General features: G+C 36.5%; 1 protein-coding gene across 4 annotated transcripts in view; it reads left to right on the top strand.

The window, feature by feature from the left end:
• The window catches only part of NT5C2 (5'-nucleotidase, cytosolic II), a 156,542-nt gene that overhangs the window by 55,795 nt on the left and 80,765 nt on the right, over positions 1–19,982 (top strand). For all 4 annotated transcript variants that reach the window (XM_090278536.1, XM_090278534.1, XM_090278533.1 and 1 more), the window contains one exon: positions 13,909–14,025. In XM_090278536.1, the coding sequence (XP_090134662.1) occupies positions 13,928–14,025 (98 nt within the window). In that variant the 5' untranslated portion in view covers positions 13,909–13,927. Of the gene's footprint in view, positions 1–13,908; positions 14,026–19,982 lie in introns of those variants that run through there.

Here is a 19,982-nt window from a genome sequence, read left to right as displayed (position 1 = left end):
TTAAGTAAGATATATTTTGTTTAATCCATGAGTGACCCAAGAAAATGTTTTGAATTTTTCTTGCAAATAATTTGAAGAAAGTAATAAAAAATATATATATATATATATGGGGAAAATTTTTTCTTAGTGTAATTATTACCTCGAATTTGTTAGGAAAGAGAAAAATCTTGACTTAAAAAAATATTTTAAAATTTTATAAAAGATTTTATTTATTTATATTTTGAGAGAGGGGAAGAGAGGTTGAGAAAGAGAGGGAGAGAAACACCTATGTGTGAGACAAACATTGATCAGTTGTCTCTTACAGGCCCCTAACTGGGGTCCTGGGTCCTGGCTGGCAACCCGGGCATGTGCCCTGACCAGGAATCAAACGTGACCTTTAGGTTCTCAGGCTGGCACTCAATCCACTGAGCCACACCGGCCATGGATGACTTTTAAAAAATAGTTTTATTGAGGTATAAATACGTGCAGCAGTCTTCACATATTTAGAGTGTATAGTAAGTTTTAACTTATGTGTACACCTGTGAAACAATCACAGTATTCAAGGTAATGAACATATTACCCCTCCCCACCAGAAGTTTCCTTGGGCCTCTTCTCAGCCTCACTCTTCCACCTCAGGCAACCACTGATCTGTTTTCTGTTACTATAGATTAGTTTGCATTTTCTAAAATTTTTTGTAAATGGAATCATATAGTATGCACTTTTTTGTCTGTCTGCTTTCACTCAGTATAATTTTGATACTTATTTAAGTTGTATACCAGTAGTTCATTCCTTTTATTGCATAGTGCTATTCTATTGTACAGAGTACTACACTACAGTTTATCCATTAACCTATTCATACACATTAGGGTGGTTTTCATTTTCTGGCTATTACAAAGCTGCTACTGACTATTTGTGTACAAGTCTTTATATAAATAATAAATATATGTGTTTATTATCTTTCTATAATACTTAGGGGTAGGAAGGTTGGGACATAGATATATGAGGTCTGTCCAGAAAAAGTTCAGCCATTGTTAATATAATAAGAATGGTTTGTGCAACATCAATGTAACCTGTTAGTCAAGGAGAGTAGATTGGAATGCACATGTGTGAACAATGCCAGCATCACTGTACTAGTCAATGGGGGAGGTAGATGCCATTGAGTGAGCATGTGTACTGTGTGGCTGTCACATTCAAAATGTGCATAAGCATTTATTATTATTTTGTGCTTTTGATAAGTTGACCTGTTTATCATTAAGAAATGGGCCTCCTTATTCCTGATAATATTCTAAAGTATACTTTGACTAATACTGATACAAACATTCCAGCTTCTTTTGATTGGTGTGTGTAGATATTCTAAATTTAATGTGATTTTAAATATGGTTGAGTAAAATTCTATCACCTTGCTGTTTTTCCCTGTTTGTCTTATGTTTTCTTTATTTCTGTTTTCTCTTTTTATCTCTTATTTTGGGGATTATTTTTTGTTTCCAGTTTATCTCTTTTGTTGCCTTATTAGCTATAACATTTTGGTGTTACTTTGTTGATTGTTTCAGGGTGTATGGTATGCATGTTTACCTTGTCACAGTCTGTTTTCAAGTGATATTGTACTATTTCATGTATAGTGTAAAACTCTTATAATACTGTGTTTTATTTTACCCTTACACACTTCTGGACTATTGCTGTCATACATTTTACTTATACATGTGTTATAAACCTCACAGTACATCATTATTACTTTTGCTCCAAATAGACTAAAAAGACTAAATGGTAGGAAAAATTTTTAATATTTATCCAGTCCTCTGTGTAGATTGATTTCCATCTAGTATTATTTACCTCTTACCAGAAGGACTTCCCTTAAAATTTCCTTTTGTCTACTGATGATGATTTCTTTTGGTAGTTGTTGTTGTTTTGTTTTTTTGGGGAACTTTTTTTTTTAAGTATATTTTATTGATTATGTTGTTACAGTAGTTCCAATTTTTTTTCCCCTTTGTTCACCTCTGCCCAGTACCCCCCTTCCCTCCAGCAGTCCCACCCCCCTTAGTTCATGTCCATGGGTCATGCATATTAAGTTCTTTGGCTTCACCCTTTCCTATATTATTATTAACTTCCCCCTGTCTATTTTGTACCAAACAATTATGCTTCTTAATCCCTGCACCATTTCACCATTTCTCCCCCTCCCCCCTCTCAGCTAATAACCCTCCAAATGATTCTCATACCTATGATTCTGTTCCTATTCTGGTTTGCTTAATTGGATTTTATTTTTATTTTTTAGATTCAGTTGATAGTTGTGAGTTTGTTGTCATTTTAGTGTTCACAGTTTTGATCTTTTTCTTAAGTAAGTCCCTTTGACATTTCATATATTAATGACTTGGTGATGATGTACTCCTTTAGCTTTACCTGTCTGGGAAGCACTTCATCTGCCCTTCCATTCTAAATGATAGCTTTGCTGGATAGAGTAATGTTGGTTGTAGGTCCTTGCTTTTCATCACATTGAATACTGCTTGCCAGTCCTTTATTGCCTGCAAACTTTCTTTTGAGAAATCAGCTGATAGTCTTATAGGCACCCTTTTGTAGGCAACTCTCTGCTTCTCTCTTGCAGCTTTTAGGGTTCTCTCTTTATCTTTCACCTTTGGCTTTTTAATCATGATATGTCTCGGTGTGATCCCCTCTGGGTCCAGCTCGCCCAGGACTCTGTGCTTCCTGGACTTGTATGTCTATTTCCTTTGCAAGATTTGGGAAATTTTCCTCCATTATTTTTTCACATAAGTTTCAATTTCTTGCTCTTCCTCTTCTCCTTCTGACACCCCCTATGATTCAGATGTTGGCATGTTTAAAGTTGTCCCAGAGGTTCCCAAGCCTCTCCTCATTTTTTTTCAATTCTTGTGTCCTCATTCTGCACTGGTTGACTTTTTTCTTCCTTATGTTTCAAATCATTAATTTGAACCCCTTCACCATTGGTTTTGTGTGGATTTTCCTTCATTTCACTTAGGATAGCCTTCACTTCTCTTATGCGTTTGCCATACGCAAGCATATCTGTCAAGCCTGTGGGCATCTTTATCACCAGTGTTTTGAATTCTGCGTCTGTTAGGTTGGCTATCTCCTCGTCACTTAGTTCTCCCACTGCATCTGTTAGGTTGGTTATCTCCTCATTGCTTAGTTCTCCCATGGGAACCTTGATCCTTTCCCTCTTTTGGGCCATACTTCTGTCTCCTCATTTTGACAGGCTCCTGTGTTTGTTTGCCTTTGTGTCTTACGTAGAGCTGTCGCTCCTGTTATTGTAAGGGGCGGAGCCTTAGGCATTGTCAGTACAGGGCAACCTGTTTCACCACGTTGTGGCGTTATATGTGAGGGAGGGGTCTGAGAGGGAACAATGCCACTTGCCCAGCACTCGCCCCTTTTCCAGGCACTTCTCCCACTTCTGTATGGGACTGGTGCCTCTCTAGCTGTTGCCCTGGCTGTCATTTCCAGAGTGGATGGGTCTGTGGATGTTCTAAGACCGTGGGGGCCCTTTAAACAAGCGGACTCTGCTGAGAGACCGGCAGTTTCTGCCTCCATCCCAACCCCCACTGGTCTGCACAGTCAGAAGCAATGAGGCTTGATTTTCCCGGTGCTGGGACCGTGAGCTGCATGGTCTGGTGAGGAGCTGGGAACGCTCCCCAGGCGTCCCTCTTGACTTTTTAAAACATGTAACTGTGCTTTCCGCCAGCCTGCTGCTACCACCACTGCTGCCACCACCACACTGCGTCCTCTCCTCCCTGGCTCCGCCCTCCTACCTGTCTAGAGGAGTATTTCTTTCTATATCTTTGTTTGTTGGACTTCCATGCAGGTTGATTTTCTGGTACTTCTGGTGGTTTTTAGCTTTGAGGTGGTTGTATTCCTTCTTAGTTGTGGAGGGAGATGCAGCGTGTCTGTCTACCCCTCTGTCTTATCCAGAAGTCCCTCTTTCAACTTTTGTATTTCTGAAAAAGTCTATTTCATTTGAATTCTTGAAAGGTATTTTTGCCAGGTAAAGAATTTTAGGTTGACATTTTTTTCTATTTTAAACATGTTTGTCTGTTTTCCTCTAGTTTCATTGCCTCAAATGAGAAATATGCTTTTTTATTCTCTATGTAATTTTTTTTTCTCTCTGGCTTCTTTTTAGGTTGGAAATTCAAATTTTATTTAATTTTTCTTGAGTACTTGAGTATTTGCTTCTTTAAAAAATGTTTTTAATATTTCAGTTTCACTTGATTCACATTATTATATGTATAGCATAGTGGTTAGACATTATATAACTTATAAAGTGATTCCCCCCCATAAGTTGCACATACCTGACACCGTGTATGTTTATTACAATATTATTCACTATAATCCCTAATCTGTACTTCATGTCCCCGTAACTATTTTGTAACTACCTGCCAAATTGTACGTCTTAATTTCTTCACATGTTTCACCCAGCCTTCCAAGCTCCCTCCCTTCTGGCAACCATCAGTTTGTTCTCTGCATCTATGAGTTTGCTTCTGTCTTGCTTGTTTGTTTTGTTTTTTAAATTCTACATATAAGTGAAATCATATGCTATTTGTCTTTCTCTACCTGGCCTGTTTTAGTTAGCACAGTACCCTTGGTCCACCCATGTTCTTGCAAATGGTAAGACTTCATTCTTTTTTATGGCCAAGTAATATTTCATTACACACACACACACACACACAGTTTATCCATTTGTTTTTTGATTATAGCATTTAACCAGTTTAAACTGAAAGTAATTGATAGGTATGTAGTTATTGCCATTTGATTGTTTTCTGATTGTTTTTCTAGTTCTCTGTTTTTTTCTTATTTTTTCTCTCTTATATGTTGATAACTTTCCTAGTATTGTGTTTGGACTTCTTTCTCTTTATTGTATATCTCTTGGAAATACTTGGTTTGTGGGTATCATGTGCTTTATTTATACCAGGCAATGTTTAGAGCAGTCTATTTTAAGTTGATAGTCGCTTAAGTTCAAATACATATATTTAATTTTTTAAAAAGATTTTATTTATTTAGTTTTAGAGAAAAGGGAAGGAAGGGGAAAAGAAGGAGAGAAATATCAATGTGTGAGAGATGTATTTATTTTTAGAGAGGAGAAGGGAGAGAGAAACAGAGAAACATCGATGTGTGATAGATGTCTTTTACATGCCTCCAACTGGGGACCTGGCCCACAACCCAGGCATGTGCCCCAACCAGTTGAACTGGCAAACCTTTGGTTTGCAGAATGATGCCCAATCCACTGAGCCACAGCAGTCAGGACTCTTAACACATTTTAAAATCACTACCATTTTTACTTATCCTTTTCACTTTTATGTTTTCTTTGTTGTTGTTATTATTATTTTTATTATTATTTTACCTGAGAACATGCTTACTGATTTTAGAAAGGGGGCAAGGGAGGGAGAGAGAGAAGGAAACATTGATGTGAGAAAGAAGCATCGATTGGTTGCCTCTCATACATACGTACCTTGACTGGGAACTGAACCTGCAACCTAGGCATGTACCGTGATTCGGAATCAAACCTGCAGCTTTCCAGTTTATGGGAAGATGCTCCGACCAACTGAGTCATACTGGCCAGGGCAATTTTTGTCATTATTTTTGTACTACTATTGTGTGTATGTGTGTTTGTGTGTATCCCTTAGTTTGTGTTGTAATTACACATAATATTCCTACTTCTGGCTTTTAACCTTTGTACTATTTTTAGTTCTGAGCTAGTTGTACTTATTTTGTTGATCCACTGCTTTTATTATGTGTTTGCTTATATCCATGAGAATTTCCTTTACTATATTTTCTTATTCATAGTATTGATTTTTTCCCCCTTTTTCCTAAATAAGTCCCTTTAACATTTTTGGTAATACTGGTTTGGTGGTGAACAACTCCTTCAGCTTTTTCTTGTGTGCAAAGCTCTCTGTCTCTAAATGATAGCCTTGCTGTGTAGAGTAATCTTGATTGTAGGACCTTGATTTTTATCATTTTTCTGCCAATCCCTTCAGGCCTTTGACATTTCTGTTGAGAAATCAGCTAACAGTCTTATGGGAGCTCCCTCGTAGGTCAAAGCTTTTCTCTTGCTGCTTTTAAGAGTCTCTCTTATGTGTCTTGGAGTGGCTTTTTTGGGTTCATCTTGTTTGGGACTCTGCATTTTCTGGACTTGTATGTTGTTTGCTATGTTAGGGAAGTTTGCTATGTTAGGGAAGTTTTCAGTCATTGCTTCTTCAAAGAGGTATTTAATTTCATTCTATCTCTCTTTCTGGTACCTTTGTTATGCTTGATGTTGTCCCAGAGGTCCCTTAAACTATCCTTATTTTTTGGATTCTTTTTTGCTGTTTTCTGTTATGATTGGGTGTTTTTTGCTACGTTGTTTTCCAAATCACTGGTGGGATTCTTTGCTGCTTCTAATCTGCTATTGAATCTATCTAATGTATTCTTCATTTCAGTTATTGTATTTTTCATTTCTGACTAGTTCTTTTCATCTCTTTTCTGTGTTTCTTATCTCTTTGTTGAGGTTCTCACTGAGATAATCTGTTCTTTCCCTAACTTCATTGAGCAGCCCAGCCTTATGATCTGCTTTTGAACTCTGCATCTGGTAGATTGCTTGTCTCTATTATGTTTAGTTGTTTTTCTGGAGATCTGTCCTGTTCTTTCATTTGGGACATGTTTCTTTGTCTCCTCATGTTGGCTGCCTCCCTGTTTATTTCTATGTACAGTATTAGGTAATTTGCCATACCTCCCAGTCTTGGCAGAGTGATCTTATGTATAGTTGGTGTCCTCTGGGGCACAGTGATGCAGTCTCCCTGTTGATCTAACCTAGGTGCTCCAGAGGTGTCTCTTGTGTGGGTTGTGGTTGCGCTCCTCTTGTAGTTGAGCCTTGATTGCTTTTGGCACATCACGGGTGGGATTGACCCTCAAGCTGACTGGCTGTAAGGACTGGCCTTGATAGCAGCAGAGAGGCTGTTGTGCCAGGGGCTGACCTCATGGAGTGGGATTTTATTTAGCAGGGCTCTGATGCCCACCACGTCTACTCTTTGGGTGTGCTTGCAGTGCTAATTTGATGGGTCTCTGTGTGGTCTGAAGTTGGTGTGGTGTTTCTGGGGCCTCTTGGAACGTGCAGGTCAGGATCAGCCACTGCCGGTGTCCAGCCCAGGGCCACCTGGTTCTTGTTGCAAAGTGATCTGGTTGGTAGATGCCTGTGCTAGGCTTGGACTCCTGCAAGTGGTTATGTTCTGAACAGGCTGGCTGCCACTAGTGCAGGGCTTGGGGCTGCTTAGCAAGAAATACAAGGCACACAGAGACCCCCCGCTGCTTGTCTGGGGTTTGTGGACATTGAACAGATTCTAGTCTGCAGCACAGGCCGAGGCTGGTTGCTTTGTGTGGATTAGCTTCTCAAAGGTTCATGCTGGATATATGAATTGGATGGGCTGGGTCTCAGAATCACCAGGGTGGGGAGAGAGCCCTTTTAGCCAGGTTAATGGAGGCTCAGATTTGGTGCCCACCTGGCCTTCAGGCTTTTTGTGGGAGGGCTCAACAATGGCACTTTTTGCACTTTAGTCTGGGAAAGAGTTGTCCTTCCAGCCCTTGCCCTGAAGCCAGTTTAGTTCCTCTCCGTATGTTTCTGGCACTTTTTGAGCTGCTATTCTTACTTGGAGCTTAGAGCGAGTTTTTGTGAGCAAGTGAGTCTGTGCTTTGGCCCTTTAAGATGACGCCTGGGGCTATAGCAGCCCTCCGTCTCATGGGACTGAGTCCCTGCTGATTTTCACAGATAGCTGTTGTGGGGACTCCTCTCCCTGTGTGGGGCTGGGACCTGCAAAATCAAGATATTCCTTCCGATTTACCCCCACATGTAGGTGTGGGACCAGCTCATTTTGCATCTCAAGCCCTCCTGCCAGTCTTGAGGTGGCTTTTTCTTTATATCCTTAGTTATAGGAGTTCTGGTGGTTCTCTAGGGTGGTGGTTCTCTAATTTTGTTGTCATTTTGATGTGGTCATGGGAAGAGGCAAGCACAGCGTTTACCTACTAGGCCATCTTGCCTGAAAGTCCCTGACTGTTGGCTCCTTTAGTAAGAATTTACCTTCCTTGGGATATGTTTTTAAACAAGGTATATTTGTGTTAATAATAATATGCAAATTTCAGGTATAAACTTTTTAATATGGCATCTTTGCACTCTATTGTGTGTCTAGCTGCTTTTTAATATTTTCTCTTTATCACTCTTTTTAAGGAATTTGATTTTGATGTGTGTTGGGGGAAAGCCCTAAAAGTCCAAATTCACGATCGATTACAAAGAACTGACACGTAGCCTTATTCAGATTCCTAAGAGCTTTAATCGGAGAAACTTCCTTACACGGGCAAAGCAGCTACTTGCTCCCAGTGGTGGCTGGCCAGGAAGACATCCACTCCCGTCTTAGGACAGGGTTTTTTGGTTTTTTTTATAGGAGTTTAATAGTAAAACCATATCGTGAGTAGCCATGGTAGGCCACCAGAACAAACAGTGCATTTCTAAGTTAATAGATAACATCAGGCAGTTATCCACACTCTGTACATTCATTAACCTCCTTCCTGGGGGGCATGATATTTGGGTGGCGTTCCTGCTTTCTGAATAGTCAGGCAGCCCTGAGGCTACAGAGGGTTAAATAGTCACAGAGGTTACACAGAGTCCAACATTTCCCAGGCGCCTTTACTGCTGGAGGCATGTTGCATTTCTAACTTACCCTAAAATGTGCCTTGGTGTTATTTTCTTCTTTCTTGTGCTTGGAGTTCGCTGAGTTTTCTTGGATCTGTGGATTTATAGTCTTCATTAAATTTGGTTATATTTTACCTATTATTTCTCTTATTTTTTTTTGTCTTCTCTTCCTTTGTGACCTCCAATTACATGTATATTAAGCTGCTTGAAACCATTGCATAGCTCACTGATACTGTTAATGCTTTTAGTCTTTTTTTCTATTTTAGTTTCTTTTTTCTATTTTAGTTGCTATTGTTATGCCTTTCAGTTCACTAATTTTTAATGTCTAATTTGCCCTTGATCCTGTTGAGTGTATTTTTCTTCTCAGATATTGTGTTTGTCATTTCTAGATGTTTGATTTGGGTCTCCTTTTTTAATTTTTCATGTTTGTACTTAACATTTTCAGCCTTCTAGTTTTTTGATCATATCAGACATGTTCAGTTATAAATTATATATTAAATGATTTATTATTTGAATTATATATTATGCTATTCAATTGTAATAACTTTTGAGTATTCTGTCACTTGTATCATTTATGGGTTTGTTTCTCATTGTGGATCATATTTTCTGTTTCTTTGAATGCTGCTAATTTTATTAATTTTACCTTCTCTAACGCTGGATATTTTTGTGTTCATGTGAATCTTCTTGAGCTGTTTTTTGTCATGGTAAATTACTTGGAATTGGTTTGATCCTTTCAGGTCTTTTAACCTTTGGTAGGTAGGACCAGAGCAGTGTTAGGCTAGATAATTTTGTCCTATTATAGTTTCAAAATCATTCCAATTGCTTTACTTAATACTGTGTAAAGAGTTCTTGCATGATTGGGGCAGAAACTATTCGCAGCCTGTGTGAGCTTCAGAGATTGTTCCCTTTAAACCTTTGAGCTGGTTCTCTTTCAGGCCTCAGGTGGTTTCCTCACCACATGTGTGTTAATCAATATGCAAATAAGATGAGAGGGTTTACCCTTTGCAAATCTGCTAATTTTTTTTTTTTTAAAGAGGTAGACTTTTGTGATACTGTTAGAGATGTTTGAAAATTTGAATGTGCCTAAGGCCTTACCACTAAGTAAACATTTTATTTTCTATGCTTTATTTTATTTTATGTAATTGCTGTAGAACTTAGATTAGTCTTTCTTTAATGGCATGACTATTCTGGGATCTTATAATGTATCACAGAGTACAAATTTCACTTCTGAATTTTATTTAAACTTACGTAAGATACAGTCCTGGTCTTTTCTCCCACCCCCACCAAAAATGAAAAAGAAATCATTGAAGTTTATTTGTAACACTCTACTTTTAAAATTTCTCCTTTTTTGGTTGGCAAAATAGTCTGAATTTGCTACATGAATTAAAAATCCTTCAGTATATTTATATTAAATTATAATTAGCAGATAACTTCTCAAGTTAATCTTATATTTGAATAAGATTTTATTTAGACTCTTTTGTAAGTACCAGTGCTTTTATTCTATAAACGTTGTTTGGAAGTCTTGATTACTTAAAAATATTACAGACCAGAATAACCGAGAGATCCGGTCAAGATGGTGGCACAGGCAGACATGGCTCGCCTCTATGCACAACCACATCAAAATTACAACTAAAATATAGAACAGCCATCAGCCAGAACTGTCAGAAATTGAGTTGAATGGAAGTCTGACAACTACAAAATTAAAGGAACCCCATCCATTGAGGTGAATAAGAGAGGCGCAGACAAAGAATGGGATGGTCTCCCACACACATATGGTGGATAAAAATTCAAGAGGGATATCTCAGGAGCAAGGAATCCTAGCCTCACACCAGATGACCCAGACTAGGGTTCCAGCACCAGGAATATAAGTTCCCATAACTTCTGGCTGCAAAAACCAGTGGGGGTTGGAGCAGCGGAAGAAACTGTGGGATTCTCAAGATACTGCTCTTAAAGGGTCCACAATAGACTTGGGACTCATGCAGACCCACTCCCTCTGGGACTGAGCACCAGGGCTACAGCTGGAAGGGCACGAGTGGCCTATGCAAAGAAGAGGAGAAAGTGAAGTGACTGGCAAGGGGACAAGTGCTGGGGAGACAGCTTCCTCTTGGACAATCTCCAGAGGCCAGGCAGCAGCACTGTCCCCTCTCTGAGCCATCCCACATTCAGAGCCACAAAGTGGTGAAACAGGTTGCCACGTCCTGGTGACTACCTCTAAGGCTCTGCCCCATTCAGTTTACAGGTGCCTTTTCTACAAGAGGCCATGCTACTAAGAGAGGGAGTCAAAGCAGCTCTTCCGGATGCACAGAAACGAACACAGGGAGGCTGCCAAATTGAGGAGACGAAGAAATATGGCCCAAATGAAAGAACAGAGCAGAACTCCAGGAAGAGAACTGAATGAAATGGAGATAAGCAACCTATCAGATGCAGAGTTCAAAACACTGGTTGTTAGGATGTTCAAAGAAATCACTGGGTACTGCAACAGCATAAAAAAGACCGAAGCAGAAATGAAGGTTGCATTAAGTGAAATAAAGAAATATTCACAGGGAACCAGCAGTGGAGGGGATGACGCCGAGATTCAAATCAGTGATTTGGAACATAAGAAAGAAAAAAAGCATTCAATCAGAACAGCAAGAAGAAAAGCGAGTTCAAAAAAATGAGAATAGAATAAGGAGCCCCTGGGACATCTCCAAACATACCAACATCTGAATAGTAGGAGTGTCAGAAGAAGAAGAGGAAGAGCAAGAAATTGAAAACTTATGTGAAAAAATAATGAAAGAAAACTTCCCTAATTTGGAGAAGGAAATAGCCACACAGGTCTAGGAAGTGCAGAGAGTCCCAAACAAGTTGGATCCAAAGAGGACCACACCAAGACACATCATAATTAAAATGCCAAAGTTTAAAGATAAAGAGAGAATCTTAAAAGCAGCAAGAGAAAAGCAGAGAGTTTCCTACAAAGGAGTTCCCATAATAATGTCAGCTGATTTCTCAAAATACACTTTACAGGCTAGAAGGGACTGGCAAGAAGTATTCAAAGTGCTGAAAAGCAAGGACCTACAACCTAGATGACTCTATCCAGTGAAGCTATCATTTGGAATGGAAGGGCAGATAAAGTGCTTTCCAGATAGGGTAAAACTAAAGGAGTTTATCATCACCAAGCCATTATTATATGAAATATTAAAGGGAACTAAATAAGAAAAAGAAGATCAAAGCTATGAACATTAAAAAGACAACAAATGCACAACTATCAACAACTGAATTTAAAAAACTAATCAAGTGGAACAGGAACAGAATCATAGATATGGAGATCATTTGGAGGGTTGTCAGCTGGGAGGAGGAAGGGAATGAAAGAGGGAAATGGTGCAGGGATCAAGAAGTGTAATTGGTAGGTACAAAATAGATGATGATGTTAAGAATAGTATAGGAAAGGGTAAAGCCAAAGAATTTACATGCATGACCCATGGACATGCACTAAGGTGGGGTATTGCTGGAGGGAAGGGGGTTCCCTGGTAGAGGGGGACAAAGGGAAAAAATTGGGACAACTCTTAACAGCATAATCAATAAAATATACTTAAAAAATATTACAGACCAAAGTACACAAGTATATCCAAAAGAATTGTAAACTGGTACTCAAGCAAATACATTGTATATACGTGCTGATAGCAACACTATTTATAATAGTCCAAAAGGTGGAAATAGTACAGATGTCCATCAACAGAAAAATGGATAAACAAATAGCGATATATAAATACAGAGGAATATTTATTACTAAGTCATAAAAAGGAATAAAGTGTCAGACATAGTACAGCATGGATGAAACTTGAAAATACTATGTAAAGTGAAAGAAGGTTGATGCAAAAGGTTACATATTGTATGATTCTATTTATGTGAAATTTTTAGAATAGATAAATCCTATTTATATGAAATTTCCAGAGTAGATAAATTCATAGAGGAAGAACCCTGAATGGTGGTTGCTAGGGACTGGGGGTTAGGGGAAATTAGAAGAAACTTCTTAACCGGTAAGGGGTTTTACTTTGTAGTGATAGAAATATTTTGGAGCTTGATAGAGGTGGTGGTTGCATAACAATGAATGAACTAAATGCCATTGACTTATTTTAAAAGTATTAATTTTCTTATGAGAATTTTACCTCAATAACTTATTTTAAATACTACAAAGATGGTTTATTTTAAAATTGACTTAATGTCATAAATGGTAAGCATTTTCAAAATTGGAAATAAATTGGGTTGCAGATGTTTTCACATACATTGGTATTTTATTTTAACTTTCTTCAATTGTAGTTGACGTTCAATATTCTATTAGTTTCAGGTGTATTGCATAGTGATTAGACATTGATGTAACTTAACTTACAAAGTGATCCCCTGGATAAGCCTAGTGTCCACCTGGCACCATACATAGTTATTACAATATTATTGACTCTATTCTCTATGTTGTACTGTACATCTTCATTACTGTTTTTTTTGCCAATTTGTACTGCTTAACCCCTTCCCTGTTTCCACCCAGCCCCCTAACGCTCCTTCCATGTGGCAACGTGGTGTCTATGAGTGTTGTTTGTTTTGACAAATATTGGTACTTTAATAAAATGTTATTAAATTTTTATCTTTAAAAGGATATTTTTCATCCGTATTTAAAATTTTTGAAAATTTTAAAAATAGAAATGAAACCTAGAACAATGTCTAGTGTTTTAAGTACTTAAGGTAGACACTTAGCTGTTTACCTCATTTTAGATGTTCACTAATGAGATGAAATGTTTTAGTTTATTTCTTCTAGTCCATTATACCAGCTGAAAAAATTATTTTTATATAAAAATATAAAAGTATGATAAAGTTAGAAATCAACACAATTCATTACTTACCATTGATTGAGCTTAGTATGTTGATCAGGATTTAAAAATTGTTTACACAATTTGAAACATGTTAAGTGAAAATTATCTCTTTCCATAAATCTGTGGTCTTAGTTCCTTTTCTAGAATTTAGGATTAAAGTTAGTTGTGCTTTATTATTTTGAAGTGATATATATGATCTTTTTGGATAGAAATTATTATATGAAAACTTTTCCTAAATTTACATAGTTTAGAAGCATCGGTAAATTTTTTGTATACTTACCATATTCAGTATATTTAAATAAATAATTATATCAGGCATTTGCAAATTAGAGTTTTTCTAATTTTTTAAAAATCAGTTATTAGCATGCAGGTGCCAGTATTAAGCTACTAAATTACCATACTGGTTTTCTTTTCTAGGATTCAGCATACAGTTAAAATGACCTCCTGGAGTGATCGGTTACAGAATGCAGCAGATCTGCCTGCTAACATGGATAAACATGCTCTGAAAAAGTATCGGCGAGAGGCCTATCATCGGTAAGTATTTTGTCTTCAAAAAAAACTATGTAAAGTGAGCACATATTATCTCCATCTTACAGATGATGAAATTACTGTACAGAGAAATTAGGTAATTTATATTATATCGCAAGTTTATGGTTCAAACCTAGTCCAAAGTCTAGACTTTTAACCACTAGTTCATACTGCCGCTGCTGCCTTTCTTTGTAAATTTCTCGCTGCTGTTGCTAATAAAAGTCCTTAATAGCAGAAAGTCTTCAGCTGCTAGAAAATTGCACCTTAATAAGAATGAAATTCCTAATTGACATTGACCACAACCTGAATATAATTTTTAAGTAGATTTTTAAAATTGTGCCTGCTAGCTTCTATGCATTAGATTGAATGTAGGTAACTCTGGATATTAGTGATGTTTTCTTACATTAAGACTTTAAAGGTTTCTCCAGATTATTTTTCCTTTAAATTTATTTGTCACTTTTAATAGATTCAATTAAATGGCTGCTTCTTCCTAAATCTTAAGTAGCTTAGATACTTGGAAGTAGGTATTGCATTTAGGAGTCATTTGTTTTTAGATAGAAATTATAAGTTTATCGCTTTCTGTGAACTTGTAGGGTAGAAAGATCTGGGCCCTGCAAGAACCTGCTTCTCATTTTAAGGAAACCAGGAATAAGCAGAAATGCTTGCTGTATTGATAGTGCTACAAAGTTTTATGAGAACTCTAGGAAGTCTACAACTACTCATAATTACTTACCTGTTTTGGGGCTAGAGGAAAGAGGAAATACTACTTTTAAAATTTTTCTGGAAAGATGTCTAAAGTGTTAGTTTTTTAAGAGAATAATTATTTGATACTGAATGAGTTTGAAAGTTAATTAATATATTAATAGTTGGCTTTTTAAAGTAGACTGGTGACATTTGCCTGATGGTAGGTCACTCACTATGTAGCTTTTTAAAAATTTTATTTGTCAAAATATTAACGTTTACATTATAAAAAATAATGTAATATAAGGACAAATATTGTAAGGACTACTTGTACTACATGGTAATCTTGAAAACTTACATCAAGAAATAGTTCAAGATGAAAAATTAAAACTTTCAAAAGCAAAAAGCTTTCTATTCAAATAATTTATGATATAAAAAACTTTTATCACTTTTCCTGATAATCTTTCTGCACATTCTTGGGAGGAGGCAAATGGTGAACTTTGAACCTACCCAAAATGTGCTAATTTTTGTACTCTTGAGTTTAAAACAAGTACTTCCCCCACCCCCCAAATTTCAGATAATCTGCTTTTTTCCTTTTGCTTGTTATGTTCATTGGGAATGCTCATAATTTCTATATTCTTAATTTGGTTTGGTTAAAGGAGTGAGAAACCATTCAAAACAATTTTAAGTATTTGTTGAATGGGTTAAACAACAGCTTCATGCAGTGGAAGCCATCCTTTTTCATCAGCTTCATCCAATGAATATTCATATATCACATACTCCTGGAGCTCAAGAATGTGACCTGAATTAAGCACGTGGGCTGACAACAAAGCTCTGTCTTGACAAGGTAGAAGCTCCAGTCCATCCCACTATCAGCAGTATACTCATTTACCTTGTTTTATGGCTCCCAGTTTTCTGTTTTGATCACTTAGTGGTGCACATCTACCAGGGAAAGAAATAAGCCATGTTTATACTAGGTATGCTTCAGGGAACCAAATGATTTAATTTATATTGAGTTTTTGTACATAATTGTAGTAATCAAGATCTAGGAAATGCATGCAACTGACTTAATCTACTTTAAAAATGTAAATGTGTAAGTCAAATACAGAGTGTATTTATGATACATTGGACATAAGGCCATTAGTGAGAATGACAAAATACAAGATTATAACACTGCAGTTAGTTCAAAGCAGTGAAAAAGAAGTAAATGACTGGAGTCAGAGTCACAGTCAGAGTCAGAAGAGCTGGGTTTAGGTTTTGTTATACTGTGATCCCGGGGAGGCCAGTTTGCCTCTCTGGGTGGTGGTTTATTTATCTGTAAACAGATGGGATTAAATAGGAAGATCTCTAAGGTTCCTTCCAACTTTAAAAACTGTGCTCAGTACATGTTTCTTGCTTTGAACTTAATAATTGCTTTCTTGGGAGCTATTGATCCACAACTGCATGTTAGAGCCCTTTTCTTAAAAATTTTTATTTATTGATTTTAGAGAAAAGGAGAGATGAAGAGAGAGAGAGAGATGTTGTTCCACTTATGTTTTCATTGGTTAATTCTTGTATGTACCCTGACTGGAGAGCGAACCTGCAACCTTGGCGTAGCAGGATGGTGCTCTTACCAACTGAGTTACCTGGCTAGGGCACATGTTGAAGAGTTTTGAATCAACTGATCTGCAAGCGTTTACTGAACTCACTCCTAGTGACTGGCCCAGCAGGTCATGATTTCAACCCTCATGACAATTCTCTAGTATGTGTTTATTCAAAGGAAACAAGGTATTTCATAACAAATTGATCTAACTCTATCAAATAGAAACATCTGTTGACCGTGTAGCATTTCTAGATGTTTAGCCTCCTGTTATTCCTTAATCTCTGAAAAGGTAAAAACATTTCAGGTTTCTATGAAGGTGGAGACTCAAAATCAATCAGTGGTACTAATGATTCTCTGCAATGTATGAGATATGTTGCTAGATATGCATGGGAATTAAAGTGTAAAACATAGTGTTTATATGTGTCTATGTAAATAAAACATACAACATATGGAAGAGATTGATATGGATAGAGGCGTTTTATACTTTATTTAATTATTTGCTTTGTCTTTTTGCTATACAGTATACATTTGGTTATGATGTGACATTAGTGGAAACAAAGGTTAGAATTATGCAATGAAGAGAGATCATCTGGTAAACATCAAGTGTCCTAATTGTATTTACTATGTTATAGTCTGAATGTACTTCTGACTCATTTGGAAAGCTTTTAGACAGGCTCAGCACCCAACGTTCGTCATAGAGTTAATGCACTCTGAAATAATAGAAATAGAAAAAGCATCTTCATGGATTTGAATTTTTAGATCATTGAAAACTTTTTTTAATTGTAGTAAAGTATACAGGACATAAATTTATCATCGTCACCATTTTTAAGTGTTTGGTGGTATGAAGTACATTCACATTGTGCATCCCTGTAACTTTTTTCATCTTGTAAAGTTGGAACTTCATACCTATAACTCCCCATTCTCCCCTCCCTCCAGCCCCTGGCAGACAACCACCATTATACTTTGTCTTTATGATTTTGACTATTCAAAGTACTTCATATAAGTGGAATCATACAGTATCTTTCTTCTTGTGATTGGCTTATTTCACTGGACATACTGTTCTCAAGTTTCATTCATTGTAGCATATTGCAAAATTTCCTTTTAATATAAAAAATGGGTTTTTGAACTCTTTGTAGGTATTTGCTTTCATTAATTAAAATTTTTACATAGAAACCATTTAGAAGACATACATTTTAGTTTTCTAGTCAAGTCAATTTGTAGAGTATTCTGTTTCTAGGGCTTTTTATTAAAGACATTTATTAGAGATGGTAATTTATCATTAGCTAATTTAGGTGACTGTTGTGAACATTTATCATCAATTGTACATTGTATGTGATGCTTTAGAATTCACTTTTAGAAGACGCTAAATTTTTTTAGTTAAATAAACATCTAACTTCCAGCTGTTTTCTTGCTTAATATTAGTCTTCTAAATTTCAATATGGAAATGTTGGTCATGTGTCATTATTAAGAAACTAGCCTTCAAAAGGTGTGATTGTTCTTCCATTTCCTTGTTATGGTTGTTGAGTCTTCTAGGCCAAGGTTAATCATCAGGCCAAACCCTTCATTGAAGCATGTTTTGCTATATGGTCAGAAGATAGGCTGAGCTGCTCAGATGTTATAGTGGCTTGAGTAGGAGAGGTTAGACCTCTTAAACAGTTCCTTGTTTAGTACCTAGATTCTAATAGTGATCAATACAGATCAGAATTTGTATCTACCAAGTCCAAGAATGGAACAGATTCATTTTGCACCTGCTTTCCATGTTGACTATGCCCAGGATGGTGAAGTCAGGTATTTGTTTTTACCCTTTTAAAGTTTCGATGATTACAGTATAGAAGAATTTCTATAAGTGAGTTGACTCTTTGTGAAAACAGTTTATGAATTCAGAAGAGGTTGGTTTTTTTTAATCATGTTGAACTGAAATTTGGTAGTAATTGGGCTTGTGAATGTTTGATTTACTAGTCTTTTGCCTTATTTTAAAAGAAATTGCAGTCACTTATATTTAAAGTTCTTACCTGAAATCATTTTTAATTGAAATTTAGGTCTCCAAAGCCATGCCATCTTTATTTAAACCTGTTGAACAATAGTTTCTTCTCCAATAAAAAGAAATTTATTGTATATACTTAAGAAATAGGAAGGATTTTGTGTAGTTATATAAAAATTTTTTTGTAGGACCTGTAGCTTAACACACTAGTAGAATTAGAAATGTTGACGATGTTTTTTTAACTTCAAATTAAAAGCAGGCATTAGGTTTTATACAGGAACTACAAGTTCGATAAATTTTATTTTTCTCTTAACTGCTTACAGATAATCACATGAATGTCATTCAACTTTTTATTTGTTATTCATCAAGTTTCATGAACCTGTCATTTTAGTATAGGTTCAAATATTCAAATGCATAAGTTGTTAAAACTTCAATAACCATTTTATAAATTCAGAATCACAAAGGAAATAAAGGTTCTCAGGGATGCCAAGGAGCCATCTTTCTTTCCCACTTTCTTTCTCTCATTCTCTCTCTCTCTCTCTCTCTCTCTGATTTTATTTATTTTTATACCGAGGAGAAGGGAGGAAGAGAAACCTCCATTGGTTGCCTCTCGCACACCCCAACTGGGACCTGGTCCACAAGCCAGGCATGTTCTCTGGGAACCAAACCTGCAGCCTTTCAGTTTGTGGGACAACACCCAACCTACTCAGCCACACTAGTCAGGGCAGGAGCCATGTTTCTTAAATAAGTACAGATGGCATGTACCTGTCAGATAAGACCAATGAGGTAGAGTATTAGAACTGTGTTAAAATTTTTTGTTAGTGTAGCATTCTGATGCTTTGGTTAGTGTTTCATATTTCTAGGGTAGTGATTTTCAACCTTTTTCATCTAATGACACACATAAACTAATGACTAAAATTCTGCAGCACACCAAAAAGTATATTTTTTGCTGATCTGACAAAAAAATAAGTTTTTGTTTAGTCACACCAGATGGCTATTGTGTTGACTGTTGGCATTTTTTTATTTGACAATCTAAGGTGAAAGTGGTCAGGTTTTACATGTTTTAAAACTTGTTGCGGCACACTGGTTGAAATCACTATTCTGGGGAGTAACAGATGAGGATTCAAGGACTAGGAAGTTTTTTTAGGCTGTTGATTTCATCCAGGACATTTCATCTGTGGAATACTATTTAGTAATAAAAAGGAATGAACTATTGATACAGACAGCTTTCATATATCTCAAGAAAATTATACTGAGTAAATAAAGCCAATCTCAAAAGGTTATTATACACTATATGATTTCATGTTATAATATTATTGAAATGACAAAATTAAGAAGATTGAGAACAGAGATGTGGTTGCAGATACTTTATAGCAAACAAATTCTCTTAGTTTTGTTGTTCAAAAGAAGATACTGGATCCTAAAACATTCTAAATTTGTTTCTCTGTCACCGGTCCCTCTATACTTCTTCCAAAAACAGTATACCTAGAAGTAAAATGAAAAGGAAAAGTGGTGGTGGTGGTAGTGGTGGTGGCAGCAAGGAAGATAAATAATAAAAGATAACAGACGTTTGATTTAATGAAATCCTAAAATAAATAGGCTGAGAAAATATTCTTCATAGTTGGATAGCATATCTCACCTTCCGGGATTCCTCTGTATGTATGGCTTCTTTTGTTCATTATAATGCCTGAGAGGTAGAATCATTATCCATGTTTTTGT

This window comes from Furipterus horrens, unplaced genomic scaffold, assembly GCF_987537825.1.
Source record: "Furipterus horrens unplaced genomic scaffold, mFurHor1.1.pri manual_scaffold_5, whole genome shotgun sequence".
In the NCBI taxonomy this organism is placed as follows: Eukaryota; Metazoa; Chordata; class Mammalia; order Chiroptera; family Furipteridae; genus Furipterus; species Furipterus horrens.
This window is presented reverse-complemented; position numbering and strand designations above follow the sequence as displayed.